Source organism: Leopardus geoffroyi, chromosome A2 (genome assembly GCF_018350155.1).
Source record: "Leopardus geoffroyi isolate Oge1 chromosome A2, O.geoffroyi_Oge1_pat1.0, whole genome shotgun sequence".
In the NCBI taxonomy this organism is placed as follows: Eukaryota; Metazoa; Chordata; class Mammalia; order Carnivora; family Felidae; genus Leopardus; species Leopardus geoffroyi.
In genome coordinates this window covers 111343-125313 of record NC_059331.1, presented here as the reverse complement: position 1 = coordinate 125313, position 13971 = coordinate 111343, and the positions used below count along the sequence as shown (strand labels likewise).

At 57.6% G+C, this 13971-nt stretch overlaps 1 protein-coding gene across 3 annotated transcripts in view; it reads left to right on the top strand.

The window, feature by feature from the left end:
• Positions 1-13971, top strand: part of SHC2 (SHC adaptor protein 2) — a 30914-nt gene that overhangs the window by 10714 nt on the left and 6229 nt on the right. For 2 of the 3 annotated variants that reach the window (XR_006715527.1, XM_045491094.1), the window contains exons 2-10: positions 4169-4239; positions 6190-6250; positions 6390-6539; positions 7903-7956; positions 8096-8147; positions 8236-8362; positions 9599-9752; positions 10382-10439; positions 13031-13174. Coding sequence is in view for 2 of the 3 variants with exons in the window: in XM_045491094.1 (XP_045347050.1) it covers positions 4169-4239; positions 6190-6250; positions 6390-6539; positions 7903-7956; positions 8096-8147; positions 8236-8362; positions 9599-9752; positions 10382-10439; positions 13031-13174 (871 nt within the window). In the remaining variant the exon portion in view is untranslated. The remainder of the gene's footprint in view (positions 1-4168; positions 4240-6189; positions 6251-6389; positions 6540-7902; positions 7957-8095; positions 8148-8235; positions 8363-9598; positions 9753-10381; positions 10440-13030; positions 13175-13971) is intronic. The other variant, XM_045491095.1, reaches the window with a different exon arrangement.

Below are 13971 nucleotides of genomic sequence, written 5' to 3'. Positions count from 1 at the left end.
TAGGCCGTGCCCATCCATCTGTCCATCTGTCCATCTGTCCATCGGTCTACCTGTTCATCCATCCATCCATCCATCCATCCATCCATCCATCATCCAGCCAGCCAGCCAGCCAGCCAGCCGGCCATCTTCCCTTCCATCCATCCATCACCCATCCATCCATCCATCCATCCATCCATCCATCCATCATCCAGCCAGCCAGCCAGCCGGCCATCTTCCCTTCCATCCATCCATTATCCATTTGTTCACTCATCCATCCATCTGTCCATCCATCACCCTTTCATGCATCCATCCACCATCCATCCATCACCCATCCATCCATCCATCCATCCATCCATCCATCCATCATCCAGCCAGCCAGCCAGCCAGCCGGCCATCTTCCCTTCCATCCATCCATTATCCATTTGTTCACTCATCCATCCATCTGTCCATCCATCATCCTTTCATGCATCCATCCACCATCCATCCATCACCCATCCATCCATCCATCACCCATCCATCCATCCATCCATCCATCCATCCATCCATCATCCAGCCAGCCAGCCAGCCAGCCAGCCGGCCATCTTCCCTTCCATCCATCCATCACCCATCCATCCATCCATCCATCCATCCATCCATCCATCCATCATCCAGCCAGCCAGCCAGCCGGCCATCTTCCCTTCCATCCATCCATTATCCATTTGTTCACTCATCCATCCATCTGTCCATCCATCACCCTTTCATGCATCCATCCACCATCCATCCATCACCCATCCATCCATCCATCCATCCATCCATCCATCCATCATCCAGCCAGCCAGCCAGCCAGCCGGCCATCTTCCCTTCCATCCATCCATTATCCATTTGTTCACTCATCCATCCATCTGTCCATCCATCATCCTTTCATGCATCCATCCACCATCCATCCATCACCCATCCATCCATCCATCACCCATCCATCCATCCATCCATCCATCCATCCATCCATCATCCAGCCAGCCAGCCAGCCAGCCAGCCGGCCATCTTCCCTTCCATCCATCCATTATCCATTTGTTCACTCATCCATCCATCTGTCCATCCATCACCCTTTCATGCATCCATCCACCATCCATCCATCACCCATCCATCCATCCATCCATCCATCCATCATCCAGCCAGCCAGCCAGCCAGCCGGCCATCTTCCCTTCCATCCATCCATTATCCATTTGTTCACTCATCCATCCATCTGTCCATCCATCACCCTTTCATGCATCCATCCACCATCTATCCATCACCCACCCATCCATCCATCCATCCATCCATCCATCCATCATCCAGCCAGCCAACCAGCCAGCCAGCCGGCCATCTTCCCTTCCATCCATCCATCACCCATCCATCCATCCATCACCCATCCATCCATCACCCATCCATCCATCCATCCACCCACCCAAGAGAAGGTGAAACAGATCTGTTCACTTCCCTACTTAAAACTCTCCCATGCCTCCCCAGCTTGCCCAGCATGAAACCCAGACCTTCAGCATAGCCCCAGGGCTCTGCAGCCTTCTTGCCTAGATCCTGCTATCCTTCTTAGCTCTTGGTGCTCTGCGCTAGCTACACTGGAGTGAGCCTGCAGCCTCTTCAAACTTGTTCTCACGTGTGGGCCTTGTAGTGGCCATTCCCTTTGCCTGGGTCTTTGCTTGCCTTGCCCCTTGTCTTCTGGTCACTACCTCAGGTAGCAGTCGCTGTGTAGCAAATCATCCCACAGTCTAGTGCAGGACAACAAACGTTATTTTTTTGTGGTTTTGTGGGTCAGCTTGAGCCGATCTCTTCATTCCCATGGCAGTTGGCCAGTGTCAGCTGGGATGATAGGGATGGGGACGTGTCTGTTCTCACAGAGCAGGCTGGCCTAGCAGGGTCTCAGGGACCTGGGACTAATGAGGGGACAAGCTCCAGGGCACAAGGGCCTTTTAGGCCTTGGCTGCGTCACCTTTCCTGACATGCCATTCGTGACATGTGTCATCTTTCCTGACATACAAGGGCCTGGATAGGGAGAGGGATAGAGGGAGAGATGGGGGTGGGTAGGGACGGGGAGGGGAGGAGGGAATGGGGTGAGGGACGGCTTGTGAGCATAGTCTGTCAACAGCATGCGGTTTCTCCCCTGGAAACAACCGCTTTACCATGCTAGAATCTGCTAGAATTCCTCGTCTACTCGCACTGTGTATACTCGCATGTGTGCACGTCTTCCCCCTTGACCCCTTGTCCGAGGGAATCGTGACTCACCATGACCTCTATTCTGCACCTTGTTCTTGCTGTTTAATAATATACCTTGGAGATAATTTCTTGTAAGTAACCAATTCTTGTCTCTTTTTACAAATGCATACTCTTCCATTTCAAGAACGATTTGTTTAGATTTAGCAAGCATACAGGGCCCCCAGTTAAATTTAAAGTTCCAACGAATACCAATAATTTTTGGCGTAAGTATGTCCCCTGCACTATTTGGGGCATACTTACACTAAGAAATATTCATTGTTTAGTGGGAATTCCAGTTGGCCTGCAGTCATGTATTGGATCGCACAAGCCCAGATGTGTTGTTTTAGGGTGTCTCTAATTTTTTGCTAATTTGTTCAGTTCTACAGGTCCCAGCAGCAAGGGGGTGCGTGTGCAAAAGCTCTCCCTGAGGGGAGACTGAGGCAGGAGACACGGAAGAGGGCCAGGTGTAGGGAGCCAGCCCCTGGTGCCAGGACCAGGGGGGGCCCAAGGGCAAAGGGAGTGGGTAAGCGCGGATCCATCGGGGCACCAAGCACCTGTCCACCTGCCTCCCTGTAGTCCTGTGCTCGGAGCCCCGTGGAGCGGGCAGAGCATGGGCCACCCCACACAGTGACTTGTGAACACACGGGCAGTCCCTGGGCTGATGTATCTGTGGGCTAAAGTCCTAACAATGGAGTTTCAAGGTCAAAATGTATGGGCATCTATGATTTTTTAAAAATTGAGGTAAAATTGACAAAATTAACATTTTATTTTATTTAAACAATTTTTAATGTTTATTTCTGAGAGGGAGAGTACAAGTGGGGGAGGGGCAGAGAGAGAGGAAGACACAGAATCTGAAGCAGGCTCCTGACTCTGAGCCTTCAGCACAGAGCCCGTCATGGGGCTCGAACTCACAAACCGTGAGATCATGGCCTGAGCTGAAGTCGGACGCTTAACTGACTGAGCCACCCAGGCACCCCAACCATTAACCATTTTAAAGTGTACAAAGTTTAATAGTATTTCGTACATTCGCCAGGTTGTGCAACCATCACCATTATCTGGTTCCAGGACATTCTGTCACCCTAGAAGAAACCTGTCCTCATTAGCCATCATCCCCTCCCCTCCCCTAACTGCTGGCACCTGCCAACCCTCTCTGTGTCTGTGGATTTACTTGTCTGGACGTTGCACAGACAGGGAATCACAGGACAGGTGCTGCTGCCACGTGGCCCTCAAGATGCTGTGCCAGATGCCCCCCAGCACACAGGCACTAGCTGGAAAGAGTCTTGTGGCCCTAGTCTGGTCCCCGCTCCCCCTCCCTTGGCTGTGGTCGAAGCAGTCTGGGAGCTCTGCTGACTGTTTCTACCTCCTCTGTCCCTCTGCATTGTCTCTTGGAGGTTCTGAACTACCTTTCCGTGGACGTGGTGGCCTAGGCAGGAGTTAGCAAACTTTCCCTGTAAAGGGCCAGACAGTCAATGCGCTGGGTTTCACAGGCCAGATGGTTTCCTCCCAGTCTGCTTGCAGGCCCTGTGCTGGGTTCTGGGGCTACAGTAGTGACAGGAGCATCACCATCCTGGTCTTCCTGGGCTCACACTCTAATGCAACGGGAAGGGAGAACAAGCAGCTGATGGTTAAGCCAAAGCGAGACTGAGCCTGGAGGGTCAACCAGCTTCCGTGGAACAACTTGCTTAGCATCAGGGAAGGGGGTTGTCTCTGAGGAGGTGACACTGAGCCTGGAGACGGGGAAGGAACCAGTGCACACGAAGATGGGGAAAGGGAGCAGCAGCAGGGGCACAGCAGGTGCAAAGGCCCTGAGGCAGCAAAGCTGGACATTGCTGAGGACGGGGCTGGAGACGAGGGTGAAGAGCTCGCTGCAGGGAGGGCTTGGATTCACTTGTCACCTGACCCAGGCTCTGCTGGGCTCGTGCTTAGGGCCTGCCTGCTAATTGCTTCTTCTCTCTTCTCTTAGTACATGGGCTGCATCGAAGTCCTCCGCTCCATGCGCTCTCTGGATTTTAACACTCGCACCCAGGTGACCAGGTGAGCCTTTGAGACCGGCTGCTGTGGGGCCAGGGCCTCGGGGCAGCTGAGGGAGGGCTGATGTGAGCTTTGGAGAGGTGGCAGTAGCCGCTCAGACAGTCTGCGCAGTGACATTCCCTCCTGCCTCACAGCTTGGAGAACGGTGTGGCGGGACTGAGAATGGCCTTGTGGCGGGGCATAAGCTGAGTTCCAGCTCTGTCCTGCTGTCCAGTTGTCTCTGCTCCCCAGACCCCGGATTCTAATAGAAATGACACCTGGCGCCTTGCCGTGTGCGAATTCCACAGGCGTGCTGGACCCGCGGGTGCTGGCTGGTGTCCGGCTAGGACTCAGGTCAGGCCTGGAAGGGGCTAGGAGCTGGTTCTGGGTGGCACCTCCGTTGTCCCTGCTTTTTTTGGTGCAAAGCACATCGATCTGGTGATGCTCTGAGCTGCCAGGAATGAGTCATGAAGAGGCTTAGGGATCCACGTCCATTTTGTTTTTTAATGTTTTATTTATTTATTTATTTATTTATTTATTTATTTATTTATTTATTTTGAGAGAGAGAGAGAGACAGAGCGTGAGCGGGGGAGGGGCAGGGTTGCCAGCTGTCAGCACAGAGCCCCACATGGGGCTCGAACGCATGGACCCCTGTGAGATCATGACCTGAGCCCGGCCACCCAGGCGCCCCAGGATCGATGTCTTTTTGCATGTGAAAACAGGCCATTCACCGTAGACATAAAAACACTCTACTGAGTTGTAATTCACACATCAAACAATTCACGCACTTAAAGTCCACAACTCGATGTGTTTTGGTTTCTTCACAGAGGTGTGCCTGTTCTGGACGTTTCCCAGACGCGGACTCACACCCCGTGTGGCCTCTCGTGTCTGGTTCCTTCCCTGAGCGTCGTGTGTCCAGGGTCTGCCCGCGGGGCGGCGGGTGCGGGTGCCTCTCGCGCCTGCTCCGGGCTGAGTGATGTGCGCGTGCGCGGTGGAGGGGTGTCCGCGTGCGGGGTGGACACGTTCATCTGTGGACGTGCGCGTGCGCGGTGGACGTACCTGAGTGACACGTGCGTGCGCGGTGGTCGCGTTTCTCTGTGGATGTGCGCGTGCGCGGTGGACACACCTGAGTGATGTGCGCGTGCGCGATGGACACGTTCCTCTGTGGACCTGTGCCTGCGCGGTGGACGCATTGTTTGTCAACCTGTCAATGGACACTTGGGTGGCTTCGACCTTTTGGCGATTGTTGTGACTCGTGCTGCTGTGAACGCGCGTGCACGGGTTTTGTGTGCACGTGTGTTTTCATGTCTCCTGGGACGGGAGGTGGGGTGTCAGGCTGTGTGGTGTCTCCACATCTCGCTGTTTGAGCAGCAAGACCTTTCCCGCCGCGCCTTTTCGCCTTCGCGCCTGCCAGGTGTGAGGGCCCCGGCCACTTGGGGCCCAGCACGGTCCCTCTGACCTTCAGGGCCCGTGAAGTCCCAGTCCTCCCCGGGGCTAGCGGTTTCACAGAGGTCTGTCTCTTAGTCTGGCGAGCCCAGAGCAGAGGTCACGCTCTCATGCCACAGCTGGGGATCTTGGCTGGCCTGTGGCCGCATGACACTTGGGGTCCAGGCTGAGGCCCTATGTCGTTGGCTCCCCTGAATCTCACCCCTGTGGTTTGGAGTTGGGCCATGGCCCAGGGATGTGTTGATCACTGAGAAGGAAGCCCCAGAGGCCAAGAGCTGAGGTCGGTACGTGCATGGGTATCTGCCGGGTACAAACGGGTTGGGGGCTGAGAGCCCCCGGTCCATGGCTCTGTTCCTCCCTCCTCTCTCCAGGTACCCGCTTCCCTCCCTCCTGTGAGCCCCTTCCCAGCTCAGGACCCAAGTACCTTCTCTGCCCACGGCTTCTGCCCCCCACACTCCCTGCGCTCCTACCCCCTCCCCCAGCCCCCCTCCGAGTTCACTAAGCCTCCTCCTCCAACCCCCCACACAGGGAAGCCATCAACCGGCTCCATGAGGCAGTGCCTGGCATCCGGGGCTCCTGGAAGAAGAAGGTGGGTGATGGGCTTGTGGTCCTGGTGGGTGTGGTTGGAGCGGGGGGGGGGGGGGCGCCGTGGCCTTCCCGGATCTTGCCCCAGCTGGAGCCCCTCTGCTGCCCCACCTTTCCCAGTGCCTGGGCTCCCCACTCCGCAGGCCCAGCACTGCCCTCCGCCTTGTCCCCAGGCCCCGAACAAGGCGCTAGCCTCCATCCTGGGCAAGAGCAACCTGCGCTTCGCTGGCATGAGCATCGCTGTGAGCATCTCCACCGACGGCCTCAACCTGTCCGTGCCTGCCACGCGCCAGGTGAGTGCCGCCACCCGTGTCCTCAGCCCCCGGCAGCCCCCTGTGCAGGGCAAGTCCGGGGTCCCGTGGGCAAAGCTGGAGAGATGGCAGGTGTGGGGCCGTGTGTGAACGTGTTCACCTGGAGATGTGCTGAGGCCCCGCCTGAGCCAGGAGCCGAGCTGCCCTCATGGCACCCACAGTTGGCACGAGTGCGGGGGTGGGGTGAGGGAGGCTGCTGAACCCCCACAGCGCCCAGGACACCCCCGCCGAGATGGACCCCACCCCATTGTCAGCAGTGCTGAGGGTGAGAGCCCTGGACGGGAATCTTCTAGTGGAAACAATCCAGCAAAATAATATTGCACAGATAAGGGAATAATTACAAATTCTAAAAAGCATTGTGAGGCCAGGCAAGGGGTGCTGTAGGTGTGCACAGGGCACTGTAACCTAGCAGGGGTGTCACGAAGGGCTTCCTGGAGGCGGTGATGCTGGCTCCAAGGGAGGAGGTGAGGAGAGATGTCCCAGGCATAGGTCACCCTGTGGGGAGACAGAGCTGGAGAGGTCAGTGAGGTTCGGGGTGGGGAATCAGGACTTGTCCAGACAGCACTGTGAGCCTGGGAAGAGCGGTGATGTGGGGGCACCGCGGAGGGAGCCCAAGCAGGGCATCTGTGGAGCACCTGGTGAGGCGGCCACTGCTCCCTGGGCCCTGAAGGAACATGAGCACTGAGGACAGCAATGGGAGGTGGCAAATGGATGCAAACGAGCACGCGAATGAACACGGAAACAGGCCTGCAAGTGTGCACCAAAAACAAGCATGCAAATGAGCAAGCAAATGCAAATGAGCATGCAAATGAGCACGCAAATGAGCACGCAGATGACGATGCCCGGGCGTTGGTGCCAGAACAGAGCCTCCGGCTCTTCCCTCCTGTGTCTCCTGCAATCCTCCCTGGCTGCATTGGCTGTGCCAGATTAGTGCGCCGTCCGCGGTGTGTGTCTGGGCGGACGCGCGGGCCAGAGCACCAGGCGTGAGGGCGCAAAGATGGGCTTGAGTGTGTGTGACCGCATGTGTGAGCATCTGTGTGTAGGAGGGCGTGTCCGTGTCTGTGCACAGCTGCGGGCATTTCTGTGCGTCTGTGCACATCTGTGGGCTGTCCGTGTGTCTGTGCATGTCTGCGGGCATGTCCATGCGTCTGTGTCTGGGTGTCAGAAGTATGCACGTGTGAGGGTGGTGGGCGTTCCCCATCCAGCTGCTCTCCTGGTCACCCTGGTACCTATTCTGACTCCAGCCCTTTCCTGGTCGCTTCTCTGTGGCCCTGGCCTGGTGAGCCTGCCCCCTTCCCCGGCCCCAGGACTGTGGCCCCCCATGACTGTGTCTCTCTCCCGCCAGGTCATTGCCAACCACCACATGCAGTCTATCTCCTTTGCGTCGGGAGGTGACACGGTAAGGCCAGGGACTGGGGGGGTAGACTCCTGGTCCTGTCTGTGCCCTATGGCCCCATGCCCATCCACCCCTGCCCCCTTACCAGGCCGGGGTGGCCCCGGCAGGTCCAGCCCTCCCACTTGTCCTCTCTCTCCCCCAGGACATGACTGATTATGTGGCCTACGTAGCCAAGGATCCCATCAACCAGAGAGGTGAGGTCCCGGTGGGGGCGGGCGGGGGCCCTGTGGGCCGCTGTGCCAGTGGGCCGAGGCTACGCTGATGCTACGTGACCCTCTGCAGCCTGCCACATCCTGGAGTGCTGTGAGGGCCTCGCCCAGAGCATCATCAGCACCGTGGGCCAAGCCTTCGAGCTGCGCTTCAAACAGTACCTGCACAGCCCCCCCAGGGTGGTCCTGCCCCCGGAAAGGTACCAGGCCACGTCCTCCACGTCTTCCCAGAGACATCGTGCCACCTGACCAAGGCCAGATGCGCAGTCCCTGCGCTCACCATCTCCACCCCGGGTGTGGGCCTTCGCTTCGCCCCTCCTTCCCTCTCTGCCCCCAGTGGGCACGAGGCTCCACTGCCCGGTCGCCACACCCTCCTCTATAAAACCCGGGTGAAAACAGCCCGCGCCCGGGCTGAGGCGAGGATTAGGGGAGCCAGTCAGCGGCTGTGGTCATCACCAGCCTGGACGGGTGTGGCCAACGCTTCTGCAAAAGGGCCAGTCAGTGTGTTCAGCTTCCTGGGCCAGAACACCTGCCTCAGCCATCGTAGCAAGAGCGGCTGGGGACCATACGCGAAAAGATCAATGGGCTGCCTGCCAGCAAAACTGTGTTTATAGGCGCTAAATTCGGAATTTCATGTAATTTTCACGTGTCACCAAATACTGTTCTTTGGATGTTCTCCTAATCACTTAAAAGTTTTGTGGTTTAAAAGAGTAGAAAGCATTCTTAGCTCCTAGGCTGCACGCATGCAGGCGGGGGCCAGACTTGCTGAGCCCTGCTTTTAGCTACTTAGTAGCTCACTGGGTGGAAACTTGCCAGACTAAATGACGGACAGGTGAACGTGTTAGACGTACAAACGTGCTCACGTTAAGGAATAGGGAGCGTCTGCAGGAGTACATGCTGCCGTGCGCTTCTCCTCCGTTCTGCCCCTCACCAGCATGCCTGCGCCACACGGGCTCACGTGTCCATCGTGTCCGCTCGCGGGGCCCTCCTCTGCTGCCTGCACCCTCGTGCCTGATAAGCACTGATAACAGCCTCCCCTGTCTGGCTGTCAGGAGCCGCAGTCGCCTGATCAATTTCTACAGGGGCCCTTGCAGGGCCAGATGGTGCTGGGGGCACTCCCATCCTGGCCCCGCGGCACCGGCTCTGTGTGCCAGACCGGCACCCTGTGTGTGCTGCCTGGTGGGGGTGGGGTGGGCAGAGGTGGGCGCAAGGGAGTGGAGACCAGCTGTAGTTTCTAGAAGGCACTGGAAAGAGTGTGAGGTCCCATCTTACAGAGGAGGAAAGCGCACTGGCCCAGAGCAGGAAGGGGCTCAGCCCGGCCCACCGAGCAAAGCTCCAGCCACGCAGCCTTGGCGTCCTGGCAGGAGCACCCTCCCTCTCTCTGCCCCTGAGACCTGAGGTCCCTGCCTGTGCTCCTTCTTGCTGTCTGTCCCCAGGCTGACCAGGCCCGAGGAGTCGGCCTGGGGGGACGAGGAGGAAACGGAACACAATTACTACAACAGCATCCCAGGGAAGGAGCCGCCCCTGGGTGGGCTGGTGGACTCCAGGCTCGCCCTAACTCAACCCTGTGCCGTCGGCGCCCTCGGCCAGGTCAGCCTCTGTGGCCCTCATGGGGGAGGGATGGTGGGAGGTTGTCTCTAGGCACTGGCTCCTTGGGCCTGACCCTGGCTTCTCCATCTGCTCCCCTTCTCCTTGACCCTAGGGGAGGGTATCTCATGCTTCCCTGCCCCTCCTTTCCCTCCTTCCTGCCCCAAATTGCACAGATGGGTCTGGCCCTACTCCAGATGTGACTCCCACCCTCAGATACTGATTAGAGAATTCTATTGGCAGTTTAATCAGGGCCACGAGACGAGACAGGTTTCCAGGGGAGGTAATGAGAATGTACAACAGGGAGACTGACTTTGTGGTCGGAGGACTTCCACAAGGAAGCAGTGTTTGGGCTGGGCCCTGACGGGTGAATAGGAGTTGCCCGGGAGAGCAGTGCCGGGAAGGGCATCCAGGTGAAGGGAACAGCATGCAGCAGCCAGGGCCTGGGGGCAGGGTTGGCAGGGTGCAGAGCTTCCCTCTTAGCATCTGACTTAGGTCTCCAGCCGTGCAGGAGGGCAGGGTGTTGGATGGTGGGGTGTTGGGCTGGGAAGGTCCAGCCCTCCGGGAGGGCGGGGTGCTGGGCTGGGAAGGGGCTTGCATGTGGCAGAAGGACCCCTCACTCTCTTTTTCAGGGCGTGTCGCCTGCTCGAAGGGACACCCGCAGTCTGCCGTGGGATCTGGGCCCCTCAGGTAACAGTAGATGCCCTGGAGGCTCAGGGAGGCCCCCGCTCCCCCCCCCCCCCCCCGCCCAGTGCCTCTCCTCTGCCCCACTTCACTTTCACCCGCGAGATGTTGTGCACCCCCCACACTCTTAGTTGGTTTGTCTTTCTTCTGTACAGACTAGGTTCATTGCATTTTGGGAGAGACACAGCATTCACGTGGTTCAAAATGCGAGAGCACAGAAAGGCCTTCAGTGAGAAGTCATGGTGTCCCCCTGGCCCCGTTTGCCTATCCACCTCCCCAGTCAGGCCACCACTGTCAGTACCAGTTTCCGTTATTTTTCCAGTATTTTCCACGGACGTTCAAGCGCTTTCCAATCCATGTACTATGTCTTTCGCTCCCGCCTGGCTTTTCCCATGTAGCAATCCACCCTGAAGTTCCTTCCGCATCAGCACGCGCCCTGTGCCCGTTCTTGTTCGCACTGCCCGCGACCCCCCCCGCGCAGAGGGTCTCTTTTATCTCGCCTGCACTTGACTCACGGACACTTGGGTAGACTCCAGGTGCTTGCTGTGGCGTCTGTGGTGTGACGAAGGGCCACGGATGTTCGTCATTCCGCTGGTTCTGGTCTCCACACGGTCCGGTCCCCTGAGGGCAGCTCCTTGTTCTCTTGTGATGGAAATCGCGCGTGTCCCCACCACCCGGCACTTCAGGCTTTGGCTTTCACGAATCGACTGGGTGTTCGGCCCACGAGCACCTTGCCCTGTTACACAGAATGAGAAGTGACGTAAGGCTGGCATCCCCTTGGCCCTCCGCTCCCAGTCGGGGCGCTCAGCCCCCCGGCTCCTCTGTGTCTCCTCTCGGGCTCGGTAAGAACAGGCACCCGCAGACATGGTGACTCTCCAGCCGTGCTGCGGGCGTCTTGGTCGCTTTGAGGTTCTGCAGTGTCAGCCTCCTGGAGCTTGCTTGCCTACGTAGCCCCTCCTGGTGGGCACCGAGGGTCCCCCTCACACACACGGTGTGCAGCCCCGTGTTTCTCCTGTGGGTGCCGAGCCGTGAGGCTGCTGACATCAGAGCCTGTTAGTCACGTTACTGGAGGCCGCTAAGCTGCTCTCCGAAGTGAGGGTGCCCGTAGGTTCGCCCACCAGCCTGCTATAGTCGCCTGTCCCCTCACAGCCTAACATCTGTGCTGGGCTTTTTTTAGATCTTCCCAGATAATCTGGGCACTTCGCTGCCAAGCATCAGAACCCTCGTCGACTGCCAGCACCCAGTGGTTAAAGAACCAGGTGCCAAGCTATAACGTGGCCCTTGTGTGCTGTTTGTCTGGGGCATGGGCTGCTCACCCATGACTTCCAGGGTTCATAGGCACTTCCCAGCCCTGAGCCTTTGCACACACTGTTAAGGCTTCTTTTTAGGCCTTTCCCAATTCTCTAGCCAAGAACTCCTTCCAATACATCGATGCCCCAGCTCCTGTGTCTGGGGATTCTCTCTGTCCGGATTCTACAACCTGAGTTTCTTCCCTCTTCCCTGGCCCTGGCCATGAAAGGCTGGGAGAATCCATGCCTCCTCCAGGCAGACCGGGAAGCCTGCACTGAAACCCCTCTGCCCCCATCAGCCATCCGGGCCTGGCACATGGTCAGCACTCATATTGAATCATATCTGTTTGCCAGACGCTGTTCTACGGTTTTGGTCCTCACCCCGCTTATGAAGGAGACTCCTATTCTCCCTGTTTTACAGAGGAAGAGAGTTAGGCACAGAGAGGGTGGCGAACTTTCCCCTGTCCACAGAGGGCAGGTGGAGCTGGCCTGTGAGCCCAATGCCCGTGAGGTTAAGGATGTAGTTGGCATACCATGGGGATTGCAAACAGTAGGGCCCTTGGGCTGGATTTGGCCACGCAGTGTGCCAAAATCATTATTTCTCTGCCAAGGATTAAAAGTGGTGACGTCTGCAAATGAAGAGACAGTTCTGAGAAAAATACGCACAAATGCCCTTTGAACCTGGGAAAAGCTCAGCCTTGCTCAAAATAAGAGAAATGGGAAGTAAGGTCCCCCGGACGCCATTTACCTGGGAACCGGTCAGACCAGCAAAAACCCAACACCCTGGGAGGGGTGAGGGCAGGGGAACGGGGCAGAGGCAAAGTGGTCAGGACCCAGCAGAATCTGAATGGGGCACTGAGTGGACCCAAGTGAGAAATCCCCCCAAGGACAATTTTTACTGTGGTTGTGGCTTTTGAACCATGCAAATGCGTTGCACACTTACAATTAAGCTTGAAAAGAAAGGAAATCCTACAATAGGATTGTAGGTCAGAAACACGTGACCTATGTGTCATGTGGATAGCATAATTACAGGGGGGACAGTTCGTTGTTAGTAATTTTTAGACGGGGACATTTAACAGAAACATGGGGGTTTCTGCCATCGTCCTGCCTAGTCGCAGTGGCCCCTCCCCGAGAGTGGCCCTCTAGTGCCCCACAGCCCCTGGTTGGACATTTATGGGTTTTCACTCCAGATGGCTCTGCGAGAGGGTGTGAAGTTTCCATCCGGCAGGGAGGCGGGCTTGGGCGGGGCTCCCAGGTGGGGTCCGCTGCTCCCCCAGCTGCCCCCTCCACTCCTCCTACCCTCCCCAGGCCCACCAGGGGATGGCTACGTGCAGGCTGATGCGCGGGGCCCCAGAGACTATGAGGACCACCTGTACGTCAACACACAGGGTCTGGATGCCCCAGAGCCCCTGCAGCCGGAGGACAGCCCCAAGAAGGACCTGTTCGACATGCGTATGTAGGGGCAGGCCAGCCTGAGGGGGGAGGCCATGCCCCTAGCAACCTGTAGTCTGATGGGGGAGGCCCAGCCCTCTCCAGTTGGGACTTTGCAAAGTGGTGAGAGTGGGGTGGGAAGTGTTTCCTACAGCACTCCCTAGTGTGATAGGGGAGGCTCTGGTGGCCTCCCCCCACCCCCTCCCCGGGGCTCTTCAGTCTGTTGGGAGTAAGCCAGCCTCCTCTCTATAGGGGTCCGTAGTCTGAGGGGAGGGGCCTAGTTCATGCCTGGAAAGAGTGGCTAGCATGATGGGGGAGGCTCAGGCCCCTGTTCTCCATGATACTCCTTAGTCTCTTGGGGGCGGGGTAGCTCCTTACCTCTGGGTCTCCCAGTCTGACAAGGGGATTTTAGCTCCCTCCTCTGGTGACTCCGTGGCTCAAGGCAGTAGGCCCAAGCCCCTCCCACTGGGAATCCCAGCCTGGTGGGGGAGGCAACCTTGAGGGGACCCCAGTCTAATGAGGGAGGCCGAACCACATATTGATGGAGTGAACACTTGATTCCTTTCTTCCCTCTGTGATGCCCCAGCCTGAGGGGGTGGTCAGTCTAACGGGGGAAGTTTGCGATCCAAACAGCGTCATTATCTGCAACCACGCCAATGTCGTGGTCATCCACAGGCATGGTCATCTCCCTTCCTCGGGACGCCTCCCTAGTGGGAGAGCCCCAGGAAGCCGGCTGGAAATTTCTTCCTTCACAAAGTCTGCCAAGCCCCCTTCCCCACCATCTGACAACTGGAGAGTGTGCATGTGAGCGGGGGGGC